This window comes from Rhea pennata, chromosome 2, assembly GCF_028389875.1.
Source record: "Rhea pennata isolate bPtePen1 chromosome 2, bPtePen1.pri, whole genome shotgun sequence".
NCBI lineage: Eukaryota > Metazoa > Chordata > Aves > Rheiformes > Rheidae > Rhea > Rhea pennata.
Genome location: NC_084664.1, coordinates 72737522 through 72752844, shown reverse-complemented (window position 1 = coordinate 72752844; position 15323 = coordinate 72737522). Strand labels below are relative to the sequence as shown.

The following is a 15323-nucleotide window of genomic DNA, read 5'->3' as shown; positions in this document are numbered from 1 at the left end:
TTTGTACTGATTTTATTGGGGTCTTCACATTAGACCCCAGTGTTCTAATAGTATCATTCTTTATTTTCTGTTGTTATTCTGTTTCTGGTTTTGAATTTTTGATTAACATACTACTGTCATATTCTATGTGTGAACAGAAATTAATGTGAAGTATGACAATTAGTGCACAACAAAATTAAATTATTTCTAAGCTCTTGTGCAGTTCACAGTTTGCTTGGTGTGCCTCTTGAGTGTGTGTGTGTTTGTGTGTGGTGTGTGCGTGTAATTATTTTGGAAGTAACTATTTTGGAAGAACTGAATTCACTTAAAGCTGTGGGATATTGGTCTTCCTTGAGAGTCAGGAAGACTGAGATCGGTTCCAATTCCATCCAGCAGATGGCATTACAAAATAAGTATTTTTTTGTTTTCTTTCCTAAAGGAAAAATTGTTTGACTAGAATTGAATCTCATTATTCTATAGCAAGAGTAATTTTAAAAATGTTTAATGTACAGATTGTAAGTGTCAATATTATGTGTAACAAAGTGTTTGTAAAAGAATACCAGGTTTTAGGGCTTTTCCTTGTTTTATTCTAAAGAGCAGCTATTGCTGTTTAATAAACAAAGTTGAAGAAATACTTTAATTTTAGAATGGATTCTAATAGTCATTTAACATGCAACAAAGAGCGCCAAATGCCCAGGCATAGCTAGTGACAGCTAGTTCCATGGGTTCCAGTGATCATCAAGCAAGGCAAAGAAACAAGCCAGGTCCGGAGTCTGTCTAGGCAGTCAGATTAGGAATAGCAGTAGGCAGGGCTAGAGGTAAGACTATACGTAGGTCCGGGGTCTTGCAGGCTGTCCAGTTAGTAAGTCAGGATAACGAGATATAAAGGGCTCAGGCCTACTTACAGCAGAGCTCAAGCAGGGACTGAAGGCCCTGGCCTAAGCTCAAGTGGAGGTCCTGGACCCACAGGCAGAAGGTAGGTGAAGGCCCCTGAGGAGGCTGGTCAGGGCCCTGACATTCTTCATACAAAAGGCATCAGTACAAAAAAACATCAATACAAGGGCTTACTGCCGCACCACTGGAGTCATAGAACATTTTTCAGTTGCTTTAAAGACAGTAGGTTTAAGTCTTTTATGCTTTAAATTTGCTACCTCTCTAGTAGCAGATTTATTTTAATATTGCTTTATTATGACATTGTAGTATTTGTAAATATTCCATTTGCTTTTAAGTTTCAGAATTAAGTACATATGACTTTTTATTGTCCTCAAATTCTCCTGATTCAGAGAATGAATTTTTATAATATGACAGAAGCTAGTTATAATCAGTTTAGGAAAAGATTATTGTATATATGGAATTGCACTGAATTTCATAAGAGAACCATAGTACTGCCCTGACTAGATCAAGTCTTAAGGAGACAATTTTGGCTCTGCTACCGCTGCTGTTAATGTGGCGTAACTCCACTAATTTTGTTGAAGAGTTCTTCCCAAGTTACACAGGTAGCAAAGACCAGTCAATATAACATTGTTAAAAGAAGTGGTTAATGGGCATGAAAAGACATAAGAATTGGATATAAGAATTATTTTTATATATATATATATATATTTTTTTTTTGCATTTGTGAAAATTGACAGGTATTGATTTGGCTATGATAGTAGATCATACACAATGTGAGAGTGGACAAAGGAGAAACATAAAACAGGCGCTCAAAGGAATATGGAGAAAGATGAGAGTTGCTAGAGGAACATTGTGAAGGGCAAGAGAAGATCAGACATGGAACAGCAGAGGGAAGGGAAGAAGATGAATAGAGCAAAACACAAGAGAGCGAAGACAAGAGAAAGGAAAGCAGGAAGAGGGGAATAAAACAAAGGAGAGTTCAAAAAGGAGTGAGAAAAAATCCATTGGTAGTATAGTTATTGATTTTGAATACTTACTTATCCATAAGCTTAAATACTTTGAAGAATTAATATTACATATAAACTAGGTCTTTATTTATTTTACGAGTTCTATATGTAGTGCCATTAGAGAATTTGGGAGAGCTTTGGACATCAAGTAACTCAACACTGAAAAAGTTAAATACCTTTTTTTGGACATGTACTTTATTTCTGTTTTAATTCATCTGGGCCATATGTAAAATCTTAATTTTATTTTACCTGCATTCTATGTTAACCAATGGAAATAATAAAGAAGATAAAATAATTCTTGTAAAAGCCAGCGTTGTTATAATTCTCATATTTGGCTAATTGTGTGTGTAGTATCTATGATTCTCGGCCTCATATAATCTGCAGTAACTTCATTGGAGTTCCATGATAGGGCCCTATATTCTTCACTAGTACAGTGCAACAGATAAGAAATTATTTAGTAGGTTCACTTCAATTAAAATGAAAGTTCGAAAAATGAAATTGAACAGTAGGCCTACTAAGACAGCTCCTTATAGCTTTATGTGATATTACATTCTATTTATTTTATAGTACTTCTGTGCTCTAGGGCCATCTTCAAATGGCCTAAGTCAAACTAAGCTCCACTGCGCTAGCGGGATGAATTAAGTACTTCTAAATTTTATTTGTAGCACCTACTTAAGGTGCTGACCTCGCTGGATCCGGGCAACAGGAAATACTAAGCTAGTGCAGATTTTGAGAAGGGAGGAAATGGCATCAGTGAAATTCCTGCATAGATTTCCTGCTTTAGCTCTTGTGGAATGGATGTGGAATAGCAGGGGATCACACAGCTTTCTCAGTGGGAACCTAGGAAATAGTTCCTTCTGTCAGTATACACAGAAGGTGAAAGAGGGGAAGGGCCACTTGTAAGAATGTGATCAGAGACTGCAGGGATGTCACTAAGGCTCATTTGAAATTAAATATGGCAAGGGATGTCAAGGACCACAAGAAGGACTTCTTCAAAAACATCAGTAGCAAGAGGAAGACTAAGGAAAATGTGGACCTGCTGCTGAATGGGGTAGGCACCCTGGTGATGAAGGATGCAGAGAAGACTGCCTTACTGAATGCCTTCTTTGCTTCAGTCTTTACAGCTAAGGGCAGTCCTCGGGAATCCCAGAGCCTGGAGACAAGATCTGGAGAAAGGAAGGCTTTCCTTTGGTCAAGGAGCATTGGATTAGAGATCTTTTAGGCAAACTTGACACTCACAAATCCATGGACCTTGACGGGATGTACCCATGAGTGCTGAGGGAGCTGGCGGATGTTATTACTAGGCCACTCTCTTTAAAAGTTCATGGAGAACTGAAGAGGTGCATAAAGACTAGAAGAAAGCCAGTGTTACTCCAGTGTTACTCCAATCTGCAAGAAGGGCAAGAAGGAGGACCCAGGCAACTACAGGCCAGCCAACCTCACCTCCATCTCTGGAAAGGTGATGGAACAGCTCATTCTGGATGTCATCTCTAAGCATGTGGAGGACAAGAAGGTGATCAGGAGAAGTCAGCATGGATTCACCAAGGGGAAATCCTGCTTAACCAATCTGATAGCCTTCTGTGATGGAATGACTGGCTGGGTAGATGAGGGGAGAGCAGTGGACATTGTGTACCTCGACTTCAGCAAGACTTTCCACACTGTCTCCCATAACATCCTCCTAGATAAGCTCAGGAAGTGAGTGTCCACTAAAAGAGTGGACAGTGAGGTCGATTGAGAACTGGCTGAACGGAGAACTCAGAGGGTTGTAATTAGTTGCACAGAGTCTAGTTGGAGGCCTGTACCTAGTGGATTTCCCCAGGGCTCGGTCATAGGGCCAGTCTTGCTCAACTTGTTCATTAATGACCTGGACGAAGGGACAGAGTGTCTCCTCAGCAAGTTTGCTGATGACACCAAACTGGGAGGAGTGGCTGACACACCTGAGGGCATTCAGAGAGATCTGGACAGCATGGAGAGTTGGGTGGAAAGGAACCTCATGAAATTCAGCAAGGCAAGTGCAGGGTCCTGCACCTAGGGAGGAATGAACCCAGACACCACTACAGGTTGGGGGCTGACCTGCTGGAAGGCAGCTCTGCAGAGAAGGACCTGGGTATTTTGTTGGACAACAAGTTGACCATGTGCCAGCAATGTGCTCTTGTGTCCAGGAAGGCCAATGCTATCCTGGGCTGCATTAGGAAGATTGTTGTTAGCAGGTCAAGAGAGGTGACCCTGCGGCTCTACTCAGCCGTGGTGAGGCCACATCTGGAGTACTGTGTCCAGTTCTGGGCTCCCCGGTACAAGAGAAATATGGAGCTACTGGAGAGAGTCCAGCGTAGGGCTACAAAGATGATCAGAGGGCTGGAGCATCTGCCCTCTGAGGAACGGCTGCGAGAGCTGGGCCTGTTTAGCCTGGAGAAGACTGAGAGGAGATCTTACCAGCATGTATAAATATCTGAAGGGAGGGTGTAAAGAAGATAGGGCCGGACTCTTTTCAGTAGTGCCAAGTGATAGTACAAGAGGCAACGGGCACAAACTGCAAAACAAGAAATTCTGCCTGAACATGAGGGGGAATTTCTTCACTGTGAGAGTGACGGAGCACTGGAACAGGTTGGCCAGAGAGGTTGTAGAGTCTTCTTCTCTGGAGATATTCAAAACCCACCTGGACATGATCCTGTCTAACGTGCTGTAGGTGACACTGATTGAGCAGGGGGGTTGGACTAGATGTTCTGCAGAGGTCCCTTTCAACCTCAATCATTCTGTGATTCTATTTTAGTCCTGGTAATATGATACAGAAGAGGGAGGATTTGGCCATCTCAAAAAACATTCATTTAATGAAGTTTATTGCTACTCATGTCTGTATAGAACTTTATGACCTGCTCCAAAGTTAGATGTAAATATGACTTCAGATTCCTTTCCTTTGAACAGCAGAATATGATTTGCCAATGATTTTTGGGCTGTGAATTAATTATTATAAAATGCTACTATTCCATTTTGCAGTTGTGCCTATTGAAAATGTAGTGATTTCTAAATATTACCCCATGCTTTTAATTTAGGTAGGTGTCTCTCAAACTCATCCTGACAATTTGACACACTGCATAGGTGAGTTTCTATGCTAAGTGTGTGTTTATGCTTTTAGATGCTGTATATAGTATTGGTGAATGCCCTCTGTCATTGTTGATGGTTGCTGAAGGGATATAGGATTTTTGCAAAGATATTTGTATATCTTTTTTAATAGGGATATATTTTTTCTGGGTATCACTAATGCACAATAACCCGATTTATTCTGAGTTTTTATTTCTTGTTATGCTGTGTTCATACCATTTGTTTTTTTCCATGTTACATTATGTTGTATATAATGTGCTGTATTTTATGTACAAGTTCTTCTTGTTTGGCCTAATACATTGTGTTAATGAAATACTTTTGTTTTTCCTTTCCTAGGTTTAGCCCAGTCAGGTGCCTGGGGTTGCTTTGATGAGTTTAACCGCATTGAACTTCCAGTTTTATCAGTAGCTGCTCAGCAGATATATATTGTACTTCAATGTAAGAAAAATAAGAAACCTCAGTTCATTTTCACTGATGGTGATGTTGTTGACATGGACAGAGAATTTGGCATATTTCTGACTATGGTAGGTGTGTGTGTGTGTGTCTGTGAATCATGGTGTCATGGTGTAAAATCTTTCCCATTTCATTACCCATGGAAATACTCTTGTTGAATTGGTACTGTCTGTCAGAGAACAATGAACAGAATTTGACCAATAATTTGGTCAAATAATAATGGTAATATTTTCTCTTGCCCTTATTATCTAGCAGGAAAATAAATAGGAATGATGAATGAGTCATCACTAACTACAAAATTTAATGTTTTTTAGATGAATACTTGCAAAGTTGAGATTAAAACCAACCATCTCATATTTTTAGTCAAAGACTGTCAGAATAGAGCAGAAATAGTTGACCGTTGCAGGGACTACAGTAATTTATTCAGTCAGTATTTCCCAACCTATGAAGAATATTTGATCACAATCCTCCTGTATGACAAGAGTGAAGGAAGCCATCCGAAGTCTGGTTCAGTGGCTCCTGAAGATTCGTCTTCGATGCCTGTGCACTACTTCTCTTGGTGCAGGAGGCAAAGAAGCAGGAAAGTGTAAGAATATCTTAGAAGTATCTTTATGCCTCCCCCTCTTTAGTTGTAGGCTTCACATACAAAACTTAAAAGCTGAAGGATCTGTCTTTATTTTATTTTAAGATTGCCTGTCTCTGAAAAGTTGTTAATGTACTTTAATTTGTAGAAAAGGACAGATTAGCTAGGAGCAAAACGAGGTCTATGGAAATGCAGTTCGGAAATAGTAGGAACAGTTTAAGAAGTTATCACTGTGTAGCCAGAGACTACTGTCCTCACAGCTGAGTCATGCTATAGAGAATATGTGAATGATTTAGACTTCCCTAGTGAAAGGTCAAATGGGTTAGTTTAAATTATATCAGTAAAGACTTCCACTGCCTGACTGATTTTTGCACTGAAATGGACTGGGAAGGCTCAGAGTGGATAATAATATTCTTCTGCACTGGAACAGTATCAAAATCCTGAGATACTAACTTTTTTAAATAGCTCCAGTGAGATGTGTAAGGGCTGTCTGACTATATCTCTATTGTCTTGGGGATCTCCAAATATCATGTATAGTATCACATATTTCATGATCTGCATTGTTTAGACAACTGAGTAGAGTTATATAACTGTCACATATTGTAGTTATCCTCTGTAATCTGGTATTTATTCCTGTGTTTACCAAATAATTGTCAGAAAAAGTAAACCTTTCTATCGTGATGTTTACATAATAGTTTATTTTATATTTTGCATGTTTCAGAACCCAAGCTATGCAGGACGACAGGAACTTCCAGAAAATCTGAAGATTCAATTTCGCACTGTTGCTATGATGGTGCCTCACCGGGGCATTATTATGCGAGTCAAGCTGGCAAGTGCTGGTTTCCGAGACAACCAAATCCTTAGTCAAAAATTCTATATGCTCTACAAGCTCTGTGAAGAGCAGTTATCTAAACAGGTAAAATAAATACTTGTCCAACAGTAAGCTGCCACTGGAAGGGAATATAGAGAATATACTTTTACAGGATTTATAACTATTTTGATGCTCAGAAATCTGGTCTTTTTAGACTTTTCAGTTCTAGCAACTGAGTCTGAAATTGTCATTTCATTTTTATTTTTTATGGAGAAATGGAGAAAATATGAGAAACACACTGTAGAACTCTGCAGAGCTTTGTAAAGGCCAAATTTTCCATTCTTCTCACTTATAAAGACTAGACCTATTGGAGAGGCAGTGTAAGAATTATAAATAACTAAACAGTGCTATTAACACTGTTACATACTATTTTGCTGAGTGCTATCAAAATGTGCCATTCTGTTTGGATGAGGTATGTAAGTAGAAGCAAAGGCTAAAGCAGCTTTTAAGAACTGAAATGGTTGTTAACTTCCGAATGCCCTGCTCTGAGTGTCCACTAGTGGGTCTCAAACAGAAATTATATTAATGGCAGAGTAAGTAGCATCTGAAACTGAGATTCTGTTCCAGTTGGATCCTAATGAACTTAAAAATATTGACTACAGTCTCCATTATGTTATTCAATTCAATACCATGTATTTATTAGTGCCTTTGTTGGCTTTCATGTAGAAGTCTTGGACTATACCAGAATAAGATGGTGGTAGGGTGTCATGTCATCTATGTTATTTCAGAGTTAAAACAAGAAAAGTACAGATTTGGGTTTTTTCTTTTCTTTCATCATAGCTCAGTAATTTCACTGTCTCAGTGTATATAGCCAAACTGGATTGTAATTTTCATTTCTTTCAGGCTTCTTTCACCAAGACAGTTTGCTCACCAACTTTCTGTTGTAGATTGGCTTCTAAAGGGTTAAGTTTACTACTAGCTTGCATGTAATGCTGTCCAGAGTGTCTCTATTAGCCTTCAAATTAAATTTTAAGCAATCTGAATCCCATTGTGTTGATCTAGCATCACTGATGATATATCATCTGCTTGTTGCTGTCCATCCTGCTCCCTCAGTCCTGTCATCTGCCTGTGTTTTGCAGTTACCAGGTTTATAGGCTGCATTTGTTGCAGAATCATTTTCTGAGACTGGTCTCTGCAGTGAAATGTGTGGATGTTGTTTAGGAACATTTGTATATGCACACACTTTCACAAGTTAGCAACATAGCTTGTCTCCAGAGTATTGAATATGGATCTTTTTTTTCCCTCTCAGAGTTGGTCTCAGTATGGGTTTGTGTTAAATTTTCTCATTGTCTCAATTGTTTGTGTGTGTCATTTTTGTGTGGGACATGATGCTTTCCTTCACTGTGGCCAGTGTAATTTAGGCATCAGAAACTCTGGCATCTACCTGTGTAGCTTGCGTGTTTTGTGTTATTGCAGGTGCTGGAAGTACTACAGAGGCACAGTATTTAAAAACAAAAAACAACCTAATTTATCATGATCTTTTTGTAGGGTAAAGTACACTCTGTGTGCACATAGGCACAGCCTGAGACCCTGATACACTGCAATTACAAACAAAGGGCAATTTTGAATTTCATCTTTAGATCTCCCTTATAATTTAAATTCCATTGTTCTTGCCATACAAGTCACAATGTCTCTGTGGCACTGTGTGCTATGTGTCTTTTTAATTTCCTCATGTCCCTCTATTCTACTTCTCTTTAGTAGCCATCAGAGAAGACTGCCATGCTGATCTTTGTTCCTAGTAGTTTATTTCATGGGTCATGATTCTGTACCCTCGGAAATGAGCTAAGAGGCATAGCTTTCTGCAGACCCATTGTATTATACTACTTTGTCCTTGTCCCTCTCGATATCCCTTTAGACGGTCCTGGTCTTGTGGGACTCCAGCTATGCAGGATCATAAAATCACAGAAAAGTTGAGTTTGGAAGGGACCTCTGGAGGTCATTTAGTCCTATAGCTGCACTCAAAGCAGGGTCGACCAGAGCAGGCCACTCAGCACCTTGTCCAGGCAGGTTTTCCATATCTCCAAGGATGGAGACTCCACAAACTCTCACAGAATCACACAGAATGGTTGAGGTTGGAAGAGACCTCTGGAGATCATCTAGTCCAACCCCCCTGTTCAACCAGGGTTACCTAGCACACGTTAGACATTATCACATCCAGGTGGGTTTTAAGTCTCTCCAGAGAAGGAGACTCCACAACCTTGCTGGACAAACTGTTCTAGTATCTGACTACATTCACAGTAAAAAAAGATTTTCTGATGTTGAAGTAGAATTTCCTGGATTTCTGTTTGTGCTCATTACCTCTCACCCTGTAAATACATACCACTGAGAAAAATCTGACTCTTTACTCCCTCCCATCATCTCTTTGAACACATTGATAAGATGCACCCTGAGCCTTCTCTTCTTGAGAGTATCTTCAGCCTCTCGTCATATGCCAGATGTTCCAATCCCTTAATCATCTTTGTGGCCCTTCACTGGGGCCACATGTTCCAGTATGCCTATGTCTTTCTTGTACAGAGGAGGTCAGATGTGGGCGTATCACTCCAGATGTGGCCCCACCGATCCCAGTTAGAGAAGAAGAAACACCTCCCTTCACCTGCTGGCAACAGTCTTGCAGCCCAGGGTGCTGGTGACTGCCTTTGGCACAAAGGCACACTGCTGGCTCTTCTTCCACTTGCTGTCTATCAGAACTCGTAGGGCATTTTCTGCAAGACTACTTTACAATTGGTCAGCCCCCTGCCTGTATGGGTGAGTGCCTGTGGTTCTTCCTTCTAAGGGGCAGGCCTTGGCATCTCCCTTGTTGATACTTGTTGACTCAGTTTTCCAGCGTATCAAAGTCCCATCGAATGGCAGCATAACGTTCTAGTGTACCCAACACTCTTCCTTGTTTTGTATCACCTGTAAACTTGCTGAGGGTGTATGCTGTCCCATTGTCCATTTCATTAATAAAGATGTTAAATGCTACTGACCTAGTGTCAGCCCCTGGCTTCCAGCTGGACATTGTGCAACTGACCACAACTCTGAGCCTGGTTGTTCAACCCACCTCCTGGCAGTTTTCAATCCACGTCACAGTTCACTTACCTATTCCCTACTTCATTAGTTTATCTAAGAGGAAGTTACAGGAGATGGTGTCAAAATCTCCTGGATTGCTTCTGCCCAGCTGTGTTGCCCTTTCAGCTGAGAGTAGGGTAGTTTAAGTCTCCCTAGTCCCGTGAGGACCAGGGCTTGCAAATGTGAGTTTTGCACTAATTCGAGTTGTCTGAAGAAAGCCTCATGTACTTCTTCATGATCAGGTGGTTTGTAGCAGATACCCAGCACAATGTCACATATACTAGTCAGCCAGCTGGCTCATCACTGATTCTAAAGCAAAGCATGTATTCACACCCTTTTTCACATTAAAGGGCAGCTCTCCCTCCTTGCCCTCCCAGCCTGTCCTTCCTAAAGAGTCCGTATCAATCTATTGCTGCACTTCAGTCTTGGGAGGTATCCCACTATGTGTCTCATCCCGATGAGACAGTAATCCTGCAACTGCATACAGAGCTCTAATTTCTCCTGATTGTTCCCAGTGCTGCATGCCTTAGGGAACTGGCCTTTCAGATTAGTACCTACTCATGCTGATTTCCCAGGAAACGTGTGAGAGAGGTGAGAGAGCTTCTCCTATAATGCTGTTCTCTCAGCTCTTCTATCTTTTCAGGCATGCACCTGAGGTGGGCTCCTTTCCACCATATTTCATCATTCTCAAGGTCTTTTTTGTCCTACTCAGCCTACACCTTTTGCTTTTCAGTCAGATCCACCACTTCCTCACTTGATTGTGGGTTTTCATCTCCCTCCCCTGTCATTTGCAGTTAGCAGTAGTAGTAATGGGATATTTTGAAAATCTTGCTGAAGTTCCTCATGAAGTTTGTTCTAGGCTGGGAAGTAATATCTGATGTGATGTCGTTATGTAGTGAGTTAGTCTGGTTAGGTATGGCAGACTCATGAACTGAATGGGTGATATTTCTAGTGTTCGGTGTAACACAAATTGTTTCTGTCTAGTTTGAGAATGAACTGTAAAGTACAGGCAAGATTTCTTAGAGGTATGTTAATCTCTCTTTCCCTGTGGGTCTTATTTAATCTTTTAATATACATTTTTAGTTGAAAGTAAGTACTACTTGATATCTGGGTAGTTGACTGGAAGGAAGAAGACTGCATAAAGAATCAGTGCAATATGCAATGGCTGAACAGTGCCTGTTTCAGGAAATCCAATGTACATCAGTAAAAGAAAACAACAACAGTCATTCATTAGCTGAAATTAACTCTCACAAAATCTATAAGAATGAATTCCTTCAGGCATTTTACACAAAACAGGTGTAGACTCTATAGAAACAGGCAGGTTTCTACCCAAAGGCTATCTGTGTCAGGACTTCCTTTTCTTAGGTTTGTGTAGCAACTAATACCACGGGGCCTGGCCCATACCCAAGGACGGTGCACATCATTTTAATTGAAATGGTGCTACCACTGTGTCTGTTTTACAGCAGTGAATTTGAGGGAGAGAGGATGGCAGTGATTTGTTTCCAAAATCTGTTGGAAAGGCAGGGACTGACCATGGACAGCTCAAGCCCAAATTCAACACCCCTCATTGCTTCATCTGAAAGTAAAATAATCGTCCTTAGCAAATATAGGAAACCAAAGATGCGCACAAATCTGTGAAGCACAGTGAAACCTGTGAAACCTCTGACAGAACCAAAAGCCAAGTTATTTGCCTTTTAATGTTATAGGAATTCTAGCCAAAGTTTCATACTGCCTCATCCCATAGCCTCACTCAGACTGGGGAAAAGCATATCCTTTCCCGACATCATCAAAATGTGCTCCTACCTTTGAGACTTTTATTTGTGGATTTTTTAATCTTCCTTACAAGAGCATCAGCTGTACTGCTGTGCAATCCATTTTCCCCAAGTGTAGTCTATTGCCTACTATTACAAAATGCCGCAAAGAAGCAGGTCATGGTCTAGATTTGCTAGTAAGTTCTAACTGCTCTGTTTTAGCCACTCCTGAAATGCAAAGCAGCTGAAAAACTAGCAGACTGGTTAAGATAAATAAATGATGTCTGCTTTGAACCATCAGTTATGGAGATCATTTGAAATGTATAAGAAAACCTGGCTTAAAGCTTGTTTTTATTTATTTAAAAATTTTAAATAAATATGACAGTATTTCTTCAAATTTAATGACAATTTCTACAAGAAATTTGCGACATTTTTGTAGAATCGTCGACTTACATAGTTTGCAAGGGAGTTACAGAAGTCATCTTGCTCAGCACGGGTTGGTTCAGAGTAGATTGCTAAGAGGAACTTGGCCTTGTTGACTTTTGAATATCTCCAGTGATGGAGATTCCACAGATGCACTCTGGGCATCTTTTCCTGTGTTTGACCATAGTGAAGAATTTTTTACATCCAAATGCAATTGTATACAACCCTGTTGCAAATTTTGACTATTGCCTTTGTCCCGTCACTTGGTGTCATCAGCTGAACTCTCTCTGATATGTCAGTGATGGTCACCTACTGTGGAGAGTAACAGAAATATCAGCCCTAGTCATGAATCCAGACTCTGCACTAGGTCAAATTTACAAAATATGCAAATTTAAATAATACTATCAATCTTCATCGTCAATATATAATCTTCTTTTCCAAATTCACAAGAAGATACTAACCTTTTTGTCTTAATGTTGCCATCTGCAAATGTGTTTTTTTGTCAGTATCTAGCTCAACATTCGTATCTTACTACAGCAAGTGTTAACAGCTTGGCACCTGCTGAAATCGTAGAAAATGAAACTAGAGGAAACCTTCAAAGATTGTCCATTTACCTGTCTGGAGGAAAAAAAATCAATCATAGCTAAATCATTTGCTACTAATGTATGTGATTCTTCTTAAAATTTTCCATTGATATTTGTCCTTCAGCTTCCCCAGGCAGTCTGTTCCAAAGTTTCATTTTCCTCATGGTCACAAAGTTTTCTCTAAAGTCTAACCTGAACCTTCCTTCTGGTAGTTAAGTCCGTAGCTTCTTTTCCTTTCTTTTCACTCTGCTTTCCTCTTTGCAGCAGCTGTTTGCATTTCAGGGACTTTTATCATAACTCATAACTCATCCTATATATTCAGTATTCTTTCTTCTCAGCAGATTTTGTTCATTTTTTCCGGATATATCATGTTTTCTAGTTAATCAGTCACTTCTATTTCCGTTTTCTAAATTCTTCTCGGTAGCATTCATCTTTTTCAAGTTTAGAATCCAACTGTTGGGCACAACACAGAAGTGCCACCTGCAATGGAAGGACCCTTTCAACTGTTCTAAAAAGGACGGTCCTATTTATCCTGCTCAGTGTAATTGTAGATATATGTCACTGGAGAGTTAATTTCAGTTGTGGTTCCAGTCCAGTGCCACATATTTTTCATCAGAGCTTTCTGCAGTTCACTTGCTTGTCAAGTGGTTGTTCTCTGCCTTTATATGTGCAGTTGATTATTTCCATCTATGTGTAGTAATTGGTACTTGTCTTTATTACATACACCTTATATAGATTGTTCATTGAATTATGTTCTGTCATTTTAAACTCTAGTTGTGCGCTCTACTTTCCACCAGTGTGGTATCATCTGCTGCAAGCCTATCAATATGCAATTTATTAGTGAAATTTTTGACTAGTGCTCAATATATCAATCCAGTTTCTGTGATATCAGTTGTGTAGCCATCATTACAAATAGATTTATGTAGATTATGAGATAGCATAAGAAATATCTATGCACTGGATCTCAAAAACATTTGAGATCACTCTGAGGGAGAAAGGAAGTAGATATTATCCTAATGAAAGAATCTCTGTATTATTTCCTTCCTTGTATGTCTTTATTGCTTAGACTTTCCCAGGACCCAGAAGTAGTGGAAACTTTATAATGTAAAACTTTATCCCTGGTAGTTCTACTTCCAGGATTTGCATCAAAAGGCACAGAGGAAGAGAATAGATATAAAAAATTTGCTTGTATTTTTGAATCTATGTTAACTGAAAACATGTCTGTCTGGCTCTGTAAATAGGAAAGCTATAGGAAAGCTAGGGGAAGGGGGGGCTATTCATATTCTAGCCCTTTTCTGCCAAAACCCGTAGGTGGGTAGATTCATGTCTAGGATGCACATTGCTTTTGGAAGTAAATCCTTCATATCTGAACGAAGCTGGTATGGAACTTTCCACTAAGTACGGGATAGTTTAGGCTTACATATAACAAAATGTTATCATCTGTATGATTTCCATATGGTTCTTGATATCAGCAAGAGATTGACCCTTTTAATCATGACTCGCAATGCCATATATCAATATAACAACTGTACTTGTTTGGGCAGGAAACAGATGGGAGTCTGAAGATGTGTGGTTTGTTGTTTGTGAAGACATCTGGCAAATTGTGAATTTAACACAATGATAGAGGAAGCATCTGTGTTGCGGATGACTTTAAAAGTGGTAACCTGCAACCAAATCTGAGACTTGACAAATATGAACATACAACACTGGAAAATATGTTCAAGATTAGAGAGTAACAGAACTGGAATTCCAGTTGAAAGAATGAAGAACTGAAATTTATCACATTTAAAAGTCAATAGCCTAGTTATTTCTTTAATTAATTTACTTTTCAGCCCTCACTTGATTTTAAAGCAGTTAATCTTTGTGGTACCAATTGTTTTTATGCATTTTTTCAAGGTTCACTATGACTTTGGGCTAAGAAATATCCTGTCTGTTTTAAGAACACTTGGAGCAGTGAAAAGATCTAATCCCAAAGAGCCAGAGAAAACAGTAGTGATGAGAGTTCTGCGGGACATGAACCTCTCCAAACTGGTATTGTAACCAGTGACTTTCACAGAAAGAGTACTTCTTTTACATTTTAAAGCATATTTCTTATACTCTTTAAAAAGCTCTTTTTTTTCAGCAATAGGATATGTTATTTTGCAATTTTTCGTATGATTTTTCAATGAGTATACAGTTATAGTTTGAGCTCTGTATTTTATTATTTTTGAAAGAGAGAAAAACATATCATAACCTCAGTTGAAGAACCCATCAGATCCTGGAGGAAAATCTAACCTGATCTTCTAGCTGCCTTTTGTTTTTTCCTCTTTCTATCCCATCTAAAGAGAGAAAGGGAGAATTTATTGTATTAATGTCATTTAAGATCCTTCTTAATCCATATTTTGAATTTCTACATTTCTTGGCAGTCTTGCCTTTGAAGAGTGTTGTAAGAATTGCAATGAATGAGCTGATTTAAAACAGTTAATGCATATATACAAGTGTATAGTCTAATCTCTTTCAGTATTATTATTTAAAGCATTCATATTTCTTTTGCTGTAATTAAAAGGTTACAGCTTATTTAGACTCTATGTATGTACATTGGGAGCCAGTTTTGTGATAGAAGCAGTTACTGTGTTTCAGATGTTTGTGCAT

At 39.2% G+C, this 15323-nt stretch overlaps 1 protein-coding gene across 1 annotated transcript in view; it reads left to right on the top strand.

Annotated features, from left to right (window-relative positions):
• Positions 1 to 15323, top strand: part of LOC134136209 (dynein axonemal heavy chain 5-like) — a 162285-nt gene that overhangs the window by 59113 nt on the left and 87849 nt on the right. The window contains exons 43-45 of the mRNA XM_062567962.1: positions 5316 to 5503; positions 6737 to 6931; positions 14589 to 14723. Coding sequence (XP_062423946.1) covers positions 5316 to 5503; positions 6737 to 6931; positions 14589 to 14723 — 518 coding nt within the window. The remainder of the gene's footprint in view (positions 1 to 5315; positions 5504 to 6736; positions 6932 to 14588; positions 14724 to 15323) is intronic.